The sequence below is a fragment of the Molossus molossus genome, unplaced genomic scaffold (genome assembly GCF_014108415.1).
Source record: "Molossus molossus isolate mMolMol1 unplaced genomic scaffold, mMolMol1.p scaffold_m16_p_1, whole genome shotgun sequence".
NCBI classification, from domain to species: domain Eukaryota; kingdom Metazoa; phylum Chordata; class Mammalia; order Chiroptera; family Molossidae; genus Molossus; species Molossus molossus.
This window is the reverse complement of record NW_023425344.1, coordinates 186,831,359-186,845,842: the sequence shown is the minus strand read 5'-3', so window position 1 is coordinate 186,845,842 and position 14,484 is coordinate 186,831,359. Positions and strand designations below refer to the sequence as shown.

The following is a 14,484-nucleotide window of genomic DNA, read 5'->3' as shown; positions in this document are numbered from 1 at the left end:
TAGTTTTATGTATTTCTTTGATTCCAGTTTCTTTGAATTTTAATTGTTCGATAGAAATTGTGCCCATTGAAACCTCTTCCTTCTTTTTCTCTCTTCTTTGCAGATATCAATGAATGTGCTCTAGATCCTAAAAAATGCGCACCAGGCACCTGTCAGAACTTGGATGGGTCCTATAGATGCATCTGTCCACCTGGATACAGCCTACAAAATGACAAGTGTGAAGGTAGGAGGCCTGTCAGTATTTGGAAAGAAGTAGTATTGGTTACTGCACTGGCATGATCAAAGTCAAAGCTTTTGTGATGGTGTCTTCATTTTGTAATACTTCATCAAAAACTAATCCAAGAGTTGAGGGTGTGACTTACGCCTCATAATTACATGGTGAGACGAGAACATCTAATTCTTATGCTAATCCCTAATGAAGTTATTTGCTCTATATATAGGGGTGGTCATATGACCCTGACTCTTTCCGAGTGTGCATTTATGCCACATGTAAAATATCTTAGATTGCATTTTTTCAAGTGCCGATAGCTTGCAAGTAAAAATAGCTTCCTGATTCTAGTTAAAATATTTAAGTGACCACATTCAAGGTTCGATGCATGTGGCTATATAATTTGCCCATGTTGTTTTGACCTATAGAGAGGTGGAAATGTGTTACTACAAATAAATTCATAGCAAATTTTATAGTACTGCCTTCCTCAGTACATATACCATTGAATTAAATGAAGGACATCAATGGACAGAACTTTATAAATAACTAGGATTGAAAGGATTCTTAAGAAGCCATCTAGACCATGTTCCCGCCTTTGAACAAGACTGCATCTAATCCATAATGAAAAAGAAATTTCTCCACTTTTAATATCATCAATGAGAAATTTGATTATATATTCAATTTAAATTGCAGTCGAGTGATAATATAAATGGAAACATATAATCAAAATTAGGTCTAGATGCAAATGATTAAACTTATTTTACTTCTGGAGATCAGCTTTATGCACTCTGTGATTCCTGCAAATGTCCCCCAGAATGAACAGAATGGAAATGTAGAACAAGAAAAACAACTTCCCGAATAATCAATAAACGTGCACCCATTCTATAATCTTTGTACCCCCCTCTTAGGAAGTCAAGTTAATTTCTACTATGAGAGAAAGAATCATAACAATAATAACCAAATCAGTAACCAAAAAAAACAAAAGCATTTTTACAAAAGTTGGCTCTTCTTCTAAGCAAAGGCTGGATGTTGCAGAGCAGAGAGTGTGGGAATGGAGTAACTCAATCTTCATCAGCAGTTCAGATTTGTGCTTCAACCACAGGAAGCATGATGCAATTATAAATGCCGCGTAATAACATGGAGTGATGAAGAGGCTGGCTTTGCGTTGTCCAGGAAGATAATCCTTTTGCATTGCACATGTCTAAAATATATTCAATGTGGTATTTACCATGTTAAGTCAAGATAAAATTAATTTTCTAACTTCCCTTTAGTTGGACTTTGTGGGAATACATTTTGGTGTGGGTAGAACTCTGCACAAACACAAGAATAAAGAGCCCCAAACAACAAGGGATATGTGTTTTATTGGGGGGGAAGTATTTCCTTCAAAATAATATCACTCAAAATTAAGAGCACCTCTTTTTCACTACAAATTTCTGCCGGAAAGAGTGGCTATGCTTTTTCCATAAGTAGGATGATCATGTAAATAGCTGACCAAACCAACACAGTTTTGTGGTAGGCGCCATTAATAACGAGCACAGGTCAACAGTCATGAGCTCGGACTCCCAGGCAAACTAGGGCATCTGGTGTCCTGAGCCATTCCAACTTTCCCTTGGGCTGCCTTAATCTCCCCTTCAGAAGAGCTGAGATGCTGAAGGACACATGACAGAGTTCTGAGTGTATCTTCCATCGGATGATGGAAGAAAAACTACAGGCAGATGCTACTTGTGTTTTCAGAAAAATTAACTTGCACAGGAGAGTTCAGAACCTCATCTTCTGTGATAGCTTTTAGTTCGTACTTCATCGGGTTATTTTCATAAGTATTAGTGTCTTTGTAAAAGTCACCGCTTGGGGACCATAGCATGAGGTATTGAGAAAAGCACTGGCGATGAGTGGAGGAAAGTCAATTTGGTTCAGAGGCCTAGGTCTCTCACTGAGTAACACGTCGACACACGTAGAATTTCAGAGCTTCTGCTCGTGTGCCATGGGGAAGCCAGACTGGAGTTAGTTGCTTCTTTCCTAGCTTAGGGTAGAACGAAATTAGTCCAACTTTTCCAAATGAGCTGAGCAACTCAGTCTGGGTAAGAGATATTTCTCGATGCATCCCTTCGACGGCCCTTGCAGGTTCCATTTCTCCAAGAACTGTCAAAGCTAGTTTTTCAAAGTCATCCAGCCTACATGTCTATCCATAGCCCTTATGAGACAGAAGAAATATCCTCATGATTGGGAGAATTTTAAAAGTCAGTTGCACTTTGTATTCCCACATTTTGCACGTGGTACCTGATGGTGTCTCCTTTGCGTTTTGACTTTGTTTGACCCATGTGCTTCTTCTAGATATTGATGAGTGTGTGGAGGAGCCAGAGATCTGTGCCCTGGGCACATGCAGCAACACAGAAGGCAGCTTCAGGTGTCTGTGTCCAGACGGCTTCTCTTTGTCCTCCACTGGAAGAAGGTGCCAAGGTAAGTGTCTTTGAAGGCTGTAGCCTTTCACTGCCCTGCATTTATTTGTTGTGGTTTTATTTTTAAACCATGGCAGAGCTTGGATTCTTTGTGAACGAGAAGATGGAGCGTTTTTATGCACCCAGCGGTCTAATGATTACCATATGTCAGAGAGTTCATTTTTACTTTCAAGGTTAAACACTCATCCATCAAGTTCTGGTTGCTTGTGCAACAACTGTCCTGGCTCTTAGACCTGTGTCTCCCCCTACGAACACAGATGCTGGTAGGCCAGTGAGTGGGGGATCAGCCATCAGCCACACAGTCGCAGCCTCTCAAGAGGTAACCTAGATAAATCTGGGCCAGACCCTAGACTTTCAGGCAGAACAATGACGATTAACCCACATGCTCCCAGGATAGACAGTTCCCACCCCTTACCTCACCACTTTGCTAAGAAAACAGAAAAATAAATCTAAACTGACCAGGGTTCTTGCTAGGCCATAGTCTGATTGCAGGAATAATATGTGTGCACTTAAAAACAAAAATCAAAAAGGAGCCTGAACTTAAGCATAACACAGTGTATTGTGTCCCAGAAAACTGTTTAGATTTTACTTAACAATGCAGTTGTGTGTGTGTGTGTCTGTCTACTTTCATAAACCAATTTAATGAATTCAGGACTGAAAACAAAAACCCACACAAACACATGTAGTTCTCCCCTCTCCCCTACCCCAGTGCCTTTTTGTTGTTTTTGTTTTGTTTGTTCAGTTATTCTTGTGTGCGTGTGTGTGTGTGTGTTGCGTCCATATTACCAAATGAGAAGTGGTGGATGCCACTTAAGATTCTAAAAATTGTGTTTGGAGTCTCAGCCCTTTCATTTTAGTCTAAGGCAAGACATCTAATCTTTTGTAAGCTCAATTTTCTCGTTTTAAACAATAATAATACCTGCCCAGCCAATCTTACTGCACAAGTGACAAAGCTTTGTTTGTTTCTGGGTCCTTTATAGTCTTGTTATTCTAATTGATTAACTTTTTGCTTAACAAATGGTTGTTTAGTTCCCTAGTATTTAAAAGTGAGAGAGGGGAGAACTGAGAATTCTCTGGTTGGTTTGATCTCATAGGTAGTTATCAGAGGCCCACGTGGATTTCGAGGTGGTGGGTGGCATGGTGCTTGATTCAAGCAGATACTGGGTCTGTGCGGTACAGACCAGCCAGATACGGTCTAAATTCTACTCCCTGGTTTTTGTGTGCCTTTGGCTTGGCCTGAGCTTGGACAGAAATCCGTGAGAAACCAGGTGTGAATCTGCCGATGTGGCAGGCCAGAGGAAACTCATAGGCTATTAATTCATTTTGCACTGGCCTGTCACAGAGCAAGCTAACGCTGCAGGAAGAGCTGGCCCGGCTTGTGAGCAGCCCAGCCACATGCTCGGCTCCCAGGGCAGAGCCAGGATGGAGGAACGCAAGCAGAGAAAACGACGGCTGCAGTTCTGATGAAATCGCAAAGGTCCCGAAGGGCTCCTTGCAGATGGACTGGTAAACAGGCATCGCAGAGCCCCGTTGAAGTGTGTGGCCAAGAGTTCTCTTTCCCCATGCAAGGCACATTTGATTAATAAACCAACGCCAGGGAATCACCACGAGCAAATGGAAATCTCCCACAGAGCACAGATTTTGCTGAAGCCAGGGAAGTAAGACCAGGGTTTTTTCTTATAAGATGACAAATTAGGAGTCAGGCTTTGATTGCCCATGAAATGAAGAATTTGCACAGGACTACAGATAATGTTTTGGAGAAACAAATGTGATGGATCCTGGCACCTGAAGGTCACAGATGTAAATGAACCGCTCCCACTTACAAAGTTCAGTGAAGGGAATTTGTCACTTAGGCTCACCCTAAACTTCATGTGTTTGAGCCTTGGTGTGCTGCCTACATTTTTTTCAGGGGGTGGGGTGATGTAGTGGTGTTGGGGAGACTGGGCTAGGCAACAGGGTCAGCAAGGAAAGGAAGAGAGAATAAAAAGTTTAACAGACTAGAATTAGATCATGCACATGTCTAAGTCTCACAGAAACAGCACAGGCTGGAAGACGAAGGAATTATGTTTTAATATATTTGTTGAGACATATTGGTGAGTAATTACTAAATTATATCTTAAGACAGTTGTAGGCATAAGTCATAAAAACAGGACCAATAAACAGAAAGCTTTGTATGTGACAGTGAACTTGAAGAACAAAGCAAATCAAAAGGTGTCCTTGCCTTGGCCAGTGTGGCTTAGTTGGTTGGAGAGCCTTCCTGTACACCAAAGGTGTCGGGTTTGACTGGTCAGGGCACATACCCAGGTGTGTGTGTGTGTGTGTGTGTGTGTGTGTGTGTGTGTAAAAGGTGTCCTTTAGGAAACTATTGTTTGTTAAATGTTGAAGCTTCTCAGCAAAGCAAACATTTGCTTGGCAGTCATGCCGCAGGACAAAGACTGGCTTCTAACTGCTCTTGACCTTCAGAAGAGTAATTGACTGAAGGGTGCTGTGAGGTCCTATCCATAATAGATGTGGCATGAAATAGGAACCAGGAAGATAATTTATCTGGGAAAGTTGGTTGAAGAACTTGAACAAGTTCATTGGGGAGGCCAGTTGAATTTGACTTACCAGATCCTGGAAAATCAGACAGATAGACAGACAGATGTTTTTACTTTAATTGATGAAAACTTTTCTGGTATGACCTTTGGCAGCTCAGATATTCTTACGCTGTTTCAGCTGTCACTAAATAAAAGCTGGTGAAATTGTCCGGTGATGGTAATGGTATGCTACCTGAGACGGGAAAACAGGGACGAGAGAGAACAGACCTGATCGAAAACAAAACAGGGGAATCGTGCAAAATAGATATGCAAGCATTTCCTGAAAACCTGCAGACTTTGCCTCAGTGTAACTCGAGAGGAGTTTGCAAGGCTTTGGAAGTCAAGTTGGAGGGGAAACACACGCCAGGCTCTTGGATGAGCTCATTTTTTAAGAGTCACCCAATTTGCACTATAAGAAATGGAAAAGTCCGTTGCCAAAATTGTGTCAAGCGATGTTGGAGAATTTTGTAGGAACAAGATCCCATATTCCATGTTGGAGTCACCAAGAAATAATCGATATGAAAGAAAGATATTCTTTGAATGAGAGGTTGTTCTCTCTCTCATCCACTCCCCTCCCTACCTCCTCTTTCCCTTCCCCCTCTCTGTGAAGCTCAACAAGCTTCTGTTTGTGTGTGTCTGTGTGTGTCTTTGTGTGTGTGAAATCTGCAGAAAACTCCACGTAGTTTTGTCAGCAGCAACGCCATGAGTCTCCGCTGCGGTAAATGGCCATGGTGCGGTATCTTTGCCAGTCCACACAATCGCCACATCTTGAGCCTGGCATCTGGGGTTTTATTTTGGCTCCAGGGCTTAGGGGACACAGAATTAACAGCGTAGCGTGATACCACAGTAAGTGCTGAGCAGGGCGTCTACCTTCACCTAGTGTGCTTGCTACATGTTACCCCAAACACGTGTCAGCAGAGCTACCAGTGCAGAGACCTCATGAACGACTCCCTCTCTGGCCATCCCCATCCTGAAGTCACTGACGAGGTCATTTTTCAAATGTGAAGGTGTTCGTTTTTATTATTCACGTCTGGTTTTTTGGAAAACTGGCTAAAATGAGAAATAATATGGTGAAAGTCACATAGGTTGGTCCATCCAGGTCTCACGACAAAAGTTGCCGATGACTTGAAAGACCTCAGCTCAGTTATTATTTCAATCACTCAAGGATTATTACTAAAGTAATGAGAAGAGAACGCATTTAACAGGACAGCTTGTTTCTTATTCATTATTATACATTAACGACTTAGGGATTTAGTAAGAAAGCAACGGAAAGGTCTCTGGACTTTATGCTGCAGATTTGCGAATGAGCTACTGTTACGCGAAGTTTGAAGGAGGAAAGTGTTCGTCACCCAAATCCAGAAACCACTCCAAACAGGAATGCTGCTGCGCCTTGAAGGGAGAAGGCTGGGGAGACCCCTGTGAGCTGTGCCCCACGGAGCCCGACGGTAGGTTCCCATCTGTCTTCTCTTGGGCCCATTCAGGGTGCACACTGGCCACAAAATGAGCAAGACCGTAGGCCTTCAGGAAAATAAGACACTTTAATTTCATTGTAAATCTAACTAAAATGCTCGTTAAAATTACTCTATCTCAGGAGCCAGGTAGTTCTTTCCTTCTAAGCTGTTATGAATCGGACCCGCCCAAGTAGTAGGCACAGCGGCTCTGGGAGTCTGGTTAAGGGTCTCTGGTTTCTGGGCTTGTCTCTTCACTGTTTCCCAACATGGACAGCCTGTGGCAGTTCGGCCACCCCACAGTGCTTGGGGAGGAGCCTGGAGCTGTTGCCCCTGGTCTGTCTGTTAACGAGTGTGTCTGTCCACCACAGAGGCCTTCCGCCAGATCTGCCCCTACGGAAGTGGGATCATCGTGGGCCCTGATGACTCAGCAGTCGGTGAGTGGCCCGGACACGAGTCTCGGCATTTCTCCGCGTCCACTAGCCTCTTCCTTGCTCCTTGCCACTGGTTCTTATTTCTTCACCTCTGTGTTCAAAAATTAAGCTCTATTTCTTTCCACTTCGATACCAATTGTCTTATGGCATTATATTTGCAATATTTTATTGCAATATTTCATGAAAAGTATTTCATGGATTGAACACTGACAGGGTTATAATTTACCTCTGTGTGGTTTGAAAAACAACAACCTTGTTATGTGCTGTTTTGTTTCCTCCTTTGCCTCAGACATGGACGAGTGCAAAGAGCCGGATGTGTGCAAGCACGGGCAGTGCGTCAACACGGACGGCTCCTACCGCTGCGAGTGCCCCTTCGGCTACGTTCTGGAAGGGAACGAGTGTGTGGGTGAGTGGAAACGGGTTCCTCCCACTGGGGCCTGACAAGCTGCACAGCGAGCCGTGCAGCATTCACACGCGGAAGTGCAAGCAGCGAGGTGGGACACAGATGAGTCCTGCTCATTCGTGTATGTGTCATTCACCTGGTGATGCTGGCTGCGGCCCCACTGTGTGCCAGGCCCTGTGTCTGGCTCCGGCGACAGCAGGGGACCCAGCCAGCGTGGGCCTTCTTCACGTGGACCTGAAGTCTGGTGGAGAAGACAGATGCCGGGCGCACTTGGAGAGAGAGCAGAAAGGAAATGTTATCATGAGAGTCTTTCTGAAATTTAAAAAAAAAAAAAAAATTAGTAGTCCTTATTTTATTCTCTCAATATGTAAACCAGAAAATCTACCCAGATTTTATTGTACTTAGTAATGTGGAATGCCATGTACCCAATGTAATTCCTCTTGTTTTTAACCTTCTTGTTGAAATGTCAAAGAAGGGCGTCCGTGGCGGACCTTTGACCCCTTAATCCACACAAACTCCAGGCGGAATCCAAGTATGACGTCTGTTTATCTAAGAAATCCGAACTTGGATTAATCATGGCATAACTGCTAAGAGTTTGTGGACATTAGAAAGTGTTCTTTCCACGCGAGGAATCGGGGCGTGAGGATTTCAGCGCAGCGATGACTGGGAGCCGGAGCAAGTTCTTTGGGCCTTACAATGTAATAAAATGCAGGTGGACTAAATTATTTCTAATGACCTTGCCGCTCTCAAAAGCAATGACACTGTGATTTTTACTCATTTAAATGAGATAGAACACTCCTTACAGTGAAATGCAATCATAGCAGAACAAAGGCACCGTCGCCAGGTTTTCTCTTTGGCGTCTTCAGTCTGTGCTACTATGTATGTGATGTGTGAGCCTCTGCCCAGGGCTCGCCACCGTTTTCTCTTGTTTCATTGCTGAATGCAGAACCCAACAGAGGGCAGAAGCCTTGCTGAGAGTCCATTACTTTTCTGTGCCCTACGTAGCTGAAATACATCACTCCTCAATTTTTTTTCTCCCAAAGGAGATAGATAGTCTCCCCAAGAGATGTTTCAGAATGAGGATTCTGGGTGGGTGGGTTGGGAGGCATATATATTTTGGACCTCCTTGGTAAAACTGTATTTAGAGAGATCATACCCTAAACGTATTCCTTGCTAGACTTTTTCTGACTAATGTAAACCATCTGGTTTCAACAGAATCAACAAAATCTACTGGAATCTTGTTTGTATCCACTGTATTAATTTTGCTTAACCTCTGGTTTCTTCTTTTGCGTAAGTTTAGTCTTTTATTTTATGTCACGTTGAAGGCTTCTTGGAGAGGGTTGTAATGGGAGACCCAACTGGAGATGTGTTTCCAGCTTTCAATAAGTGAAAACGTTTGACTTGTGAGAGAAGCACCGTCTTGGGGCTGTGAGCACCTAGTCTCACCGGCAGGTTTACTTCTCTAAAATGTGGGAGGCTGGAGAAGCCACGGAGCAGAGCACCGTGAGGGCTAGAAGCTTAGGCACTGCCACTTAGCAAGGCAGATTCCACAGCTGCGCACCGTGGTGATGAGACATGTGCGTCTCCTCTTAGCAAGGACAGAATGCGAGTAAACTAAGACATTGCAGCTCGAAGTACTCTGGTAGAACGGAAGGGAGTGTCTGACTCCAGGCCCCTTTCCTCTCACCTCACCGTGTTTTTAATGTCCTCCTGGTCACTTGCAGATACTGATGAATGCTCGGTGGGCAATCCGTGTGGAAATGGAACCTGCAAGAACGTGATTGGAGGATTTGAATGCACCTGTGAGGACGGATTTGAGCCTGGCCCGATGATGACTTGTGAAGGTGAGCCTCTTAAACGCAGAATAGTTGGTGACCTGTTCTGACCTTGGAGGCAACAGTTTATTGATTACAATTCTTAATATGAAAAACCACTCAGGGCGTGTAGAATAAAGACCACCTGGGCCTGATGGGCCGTTCCATCACGTCTTCGCTGTGTGGCCCCCTCTCTACAGGAGTGTCTGAGAGAGATGTCCGTGCCCATGGCACCTGTCAGGCTGCAGAACCAGCGGAGGTCTTGGCGGTGTCCCTACTCCAGATATTTGGATACAACTCCTGTCTTGTTCACTACCCTCTTTCTTATTTTCCCTTTTCCCCTCCTTTTTTTATTTTCATCTCCCGTGCTCCATTTCTTTTTCTTCTTTCCTTTTTCTTTTCCATTCATAGAAACATCTACCCACTGAGATACCCACCCACATCCCTCAGCCATCCCAGCAAAAGAGATTGCTCTGTGGTATACGAGGACGTGTGGAGGGGAAGGAAGGCAGGGGTGTCCAGAGGAGTGGTCCTCAAAGGGTGGTCCTGGACCTACATCAGCATCACCTGCGAACTTGTTAGGGATCCACATTTTTAGGTTTCACCCCAGACCTCCTGAGTCAGCAAACTCCATAGCTGGGGTGCAGCAGCTCTCCAGGTGGCTCTGATGCATTCTCCAGTTGAGAACCACTGGTCTGAGGAAAGGATGAAGGGGAGATGAAGGGAGAGGTGACGTTGGTATTGGAAAGAGCTCTGATTAGAGATGTGGTCCGCCGATGCCCACGGTTGAAGTTGTGGCTGGACCTTCAAAGCTGTGACTAAATCATGATCTGGGGTCTCACTGCTGATCTCAGCATCAGTGGCCTAAGGGAGAAACATCATAATTGGGATGGTCTGTGCTAACCCTGATTGTCCAAAACATTCTGAAGGTTTCAAAGTGTGAAATCTACAGAAATCACTTTGACCCACCAACAGAATAGTCGTTCCCACCTATGGGAGGCTCTAACCTGGGCATCCGTAGGAACCAAGAATCTCTGTAAGTGTATAATTCAAAACACGATTTGCTTGGGCCTACGAATCACTGCTATTTCACAGAAGCCCCTTGTACATGGGGAAGGGAGGTGGTTAACCATCTTGGAGAGGTCAGCTTCTGTTTTGACAGCAGTCGACTTGGCCGTTGTTTTGGCTGAACAGGGTAACACCAATCACCACTCCATGTGGCGTTGGGAGTGGCCAGCAAGCAATGTGAGGCTTCAAAGCCAGAACTGTAGAAAAGCCACCTCTCTATAGGGTGATCTATAATGTCTCTTCCATCTAAATGACAATTCATAATTACACAGGAACAACAAGTGTGAACTTGACTGTGCTGGGAGAATCAGGATGCATGGTCACTCCACTTATACCAATGATTAAATAACCGGTTCATTTCATAACTCCCTGAAAACCAGAGATCGCTCGGTCCATCCATGTTTATCACAATGAAGCATTTCAACTTTTGGTAAAAGTAGATTCGTGTTTGGGGTTGATGTCCATGGTTCATTATGTTCTTACTGCCTCTGCTGCAGATATAAACGAGTGTGCCCAGAATCCTCTGCTCTGCGCTTTCCGATGTGTAAACACGTATGGGTCATACGAATGCAAATGTCCTGCTGGCTATGTTCTGAGAGAAGACAGGAGGATGTGCAAAGGTGAGACACCCATGTTCAAGGTCACCCAGGCCAGGGAGCTATAGCACGATGATGGGAGGTGTCCCCCAAAGCTTCCAGCTGTGCAGGAGTGCTGAGAACTGGGGAACACGGCTATAGCCCATGGGCATTGCTGCCATCGCTGCCTCTCCTAGTAAATTGTCGCTTGAGGCCTCGAGCTGCACCCAGGGCTGCGCTGAGGCCCTTTCTGGTTCACTGTGCATCGCATGCCGGCCGTGCTGCGGATGTGAAGATATAAACAAAAGAAGACATGTCCCCACATTTAAGAAGTTCATATGAACAGGTCGAGACGGAGATACTCAATTCATCGAAAAGGATTTAAAACCACGCTTCCTGCTTTAAAAACATTGCTTCTCTTTACTGATTAGAGAGAGAGAGGAAGGGAGAGGGAGAGAGAGATAAACATCCATGAGAGAGAACATCAATTGGCCGCTTCCTGCATGCCCCCCCACACACACTGGGGGTTGGGCACACAACCTGAGCATGTGCCCTGACCAGGAATTGAACTGGTGTCCCCTTGATGCATGGGTCAGTGCTCAACCACTGAGCCACACTGGCTGGGCCATGCTTCCTGCTTTTGAAGAGGTAAACAGTTAGGGAGCAATTTCTCCAAGTTATAGGTGGTTAGAAGACCTCCTCTCATTCTTTGGAAACTACAGAGCCCAACAACGCACACGGAAGTGGGTTACTTAATACTGCTGTAGGTGTAAGAGGCAAGAAATGAGCGCAGCCTCTTTTCTAAATGTGTGGTTGCACGTTCTTTCCAGACGAGGATGAGTGTGAAGAGGGGAAACATGACTGTACTGAGAAGCAAATGGAGTGCAAGAACCTCATTGGCACGTACATCTGCATCTGTGGACCTGGCTACCAACGGACACCCGACGGGGAGGGCTGCGTAGGTGAGAGCATCCCCGCAGAAGCAGCTTTGAGTGGGGCAGAAGGGACAAGGGACAAAAGGGACAAAGCCGAGTCCTCATGGGCGCTGTGTTCTTTTTGGCCAGAGTCATCTGCCTCTCTTAACCTTGTGTCTTAACTTCCTGTGGAAGTCCCCTGGCCTCTTGGTTATCTGTGAATTCCTCCAGCGCTGTCATTTTCTCCCTCTGAGCTGGCCTTTGCCTGCTTCCTGAGCCCAGTCGCTGCCAGGATTGGAATATCGGGTATTTTCTCTGTTTCCTTCCTTCACACTTTTTTTATACTCCTTTGTTTTGGGGTCAGTTCTGCTTACTGCACTGGAATGCCTCCCTGTTGACCCAACTTTGCTACTAGTACCCTGACACTGAGCTCTGGTACCAGGTCCCTCTGACCCAGGACTATCACTCAACCAGTGGGCGCTCCCTCCGGAGAACCTGGTATGGTCTGAGTGGGTCCCAGGCAAGGGTAATTTAAAACTCCCCCAATGTCCTATCGTGTGGATCCAGCATTAAAAACCACACCTACAGAAGAGGGGTTGGCAAACCACTGTGTGAGGAACAGTCCGGCCTGCCAGCCCACCACCTGTTTTTGTAAATAGAGCTGTCTGGGCACATCACTATACCCATTCATTGACTCACTGTCCGTGGCTGCTTGCGGGCCGCAGGGGCGGAGCAGAGTCGAGCAGGTGCGAGAGAGACCACGTGGCAAAGTCTAAAACATTCACTCTCTATTATAACTATAGTAACACTAGTATCACTATGATGAGAGCAAGTGTCCTGACCACTGCTTTACACACACATACTGGAGAAAAGTACTGGAAAACTCCCACATGCCTCCTTTTCCTTGTTAATAATCAGTGATGTCAGAAAACCTATTTAGTGTTGTTCGTCCAGAGTCTTAAGAACCTTCCTGTCCCCTTGCTCTGTAAGATACTGAATTCAGTAGTAATTGAAGAGCAGACTTTAAAAGCACAGGAGAGTGTGTGGACTGATGATCACACGCTGGATCTCCTGGGTCTGTGGTTCCGATCCTCAGCTGCGTTTGGGTCCCTAGGAGAGCCCAGGCTGCACCCCAGAGGTTCCAATTTAATTGATCTATGCACTGGGATTTTAACCTGTTTTAACACCGTCTACACGTCACCTTGCAAGTCTCTGTCTCTCTTCTTGAGAACTGTGCCTCGGGGGTTTGGAACTAATCTGAGTGGGATCCACCTAGGCAAATTATTTTTCATCTAAGTATCATCAGACAATTCTTAGAACCTCAGCTACTTTAATGCTTTTCTCTAAACCTGGGAGACTGAATTATTATTTATTATTTCTTAATACTGTTGAAGTATTACAAATAAGCACAATCTATATTGGAAGATTAGTATAGACAAACTCCCTTAGGTCAAAACAGATTATCGCAGATATTATTCTAATGAAATGTTGCAATATTTCTTTAATATGTTGACTTTAAAATTAAAAATGGTCTTCCTTCATTTGAAATACTCATTTGGGAATCCTCTTTATGGGCAGATATGGAAAGTTTTAAATTTTATTAAGTGAAAAACTAAGTATACATAAAATGCTATCAGTTGTGTGTTGTCTTTTTAATTTTCACCTGAGGATATTTTTCTATTTATCTTCAGAGAGAGGGGGAGAGAGGGAGAGAGAGAGAAACATTGATGTGACAGAGACACATTGACTGGTTGCCTCCCGCATGACCCCAATCAGGGCTGGGGACGAACCACAACTGAGGTACGTGCCCTTGACTGGAATTGAACCCACAATTCATTGGTTTGTGGGCCAACACTCTAACCACTGAGCCAAACTGGCCAGGGCTCAATTATGTTTTTTAAGGGTGGAGGCGCGTGCACACACACACACACACACACACACATATACACAGATGTGTGCATTCGCTTGTACATGTGCAATCTATCTCTGGAGGGGAGTTTGGTGGCTGGGGGATGGGGAGCAAGGGGGAACTTTACCGAATATACTTTTGTACCTTTTGTATTTTGGAACCATGTGAAGAGCTTACCTAGGATTCACAGACTAAATTAAAAAAAAAAAAATAAGAAAGAATCCATTCTTGTACAAAGTGGTCAGATGATTCCTCTTGTTTTTGGTCCTTCGATGAAACGGCACAGACGAGAACGAATGTCAGACCAAGCCGGGCATCTGTGAACATGGGCGCTGCCTCAACACCCCGGGGAGCTACACCTGTGAGTGCAACGACGGCTTCACGGCCAGCCCCACCCAGGATTCCTGCCTCGGTGAGTACAGACCCAGGTGCGCGGAACCCAGCCTCCTCCGGGACGCTGCGAACCCGGGCTGTCTGAAATAGTAGGGGCTGTCAGAATTTGAGGAAAGGTTAAAAAGGTTCATATTTTGGAAATGACTCAGTGCCTGACTGTCCATCGGGCTGAGCACCACCCTGCTGCTACGTTCTTCCTTTGCTAATTGTATCACTGAATCACTCGTCTGGAATTCCTTTCTCGCTGTCCTTTTGAAACCCTGATGCTCACTCAGGACGTGTCCAC

General features: G+C 45.0%; 1 protein-coding gene across 1 annotated transcript in view; it reads left to right on the top strand.

Moving 5' to 3' along the window:
* FBN1 (fibrillin 1) overlaps positions 1 to 14,484 on the top strand; it is a 298,186-nt gene that overhangs the window by 262,832 nt on the left and 20,870 nt on the right. Inside the window, exons 51-59 of the mRNA XM_036261442.1 lie at positions 104 to 223; positions 2,540 to 2,665; positions 6,536 to 6,685; positions 7,060 to 7,125; positions 7,412 to 7,528; positions 9,250 to 9,369; positions 10,905 to 11,027; positions 11,813 to 11,944; positions 14,092 to 14,217. Of these exons, the coding sequence (XP_036117335.1) occupies positions 104 to 223; positions 2,540 to 2,665; positions 6,536 to 6,685; positions 7,060 to 7,125; positions 7,412 to 7,528; positions 9,250 to 9,369; positions 10,905 to 11,027; positions 11,813 to 11,944; positions 14,092 to 14,217 (1,080 nt within the window). The remainder of the gene's footprint in view (positions 1 to 103; positions 224 to 2,539; positions 2,666 to 6,535; positions 6,686 to 7,059; positions 7,126 to 7,411; positions 7,529 to 9,249; positions 9,370 to 10,904; positions 11,028 to 11,812; positions 11,945 to 14,091; positions 14,218 to 14,484) is intronic.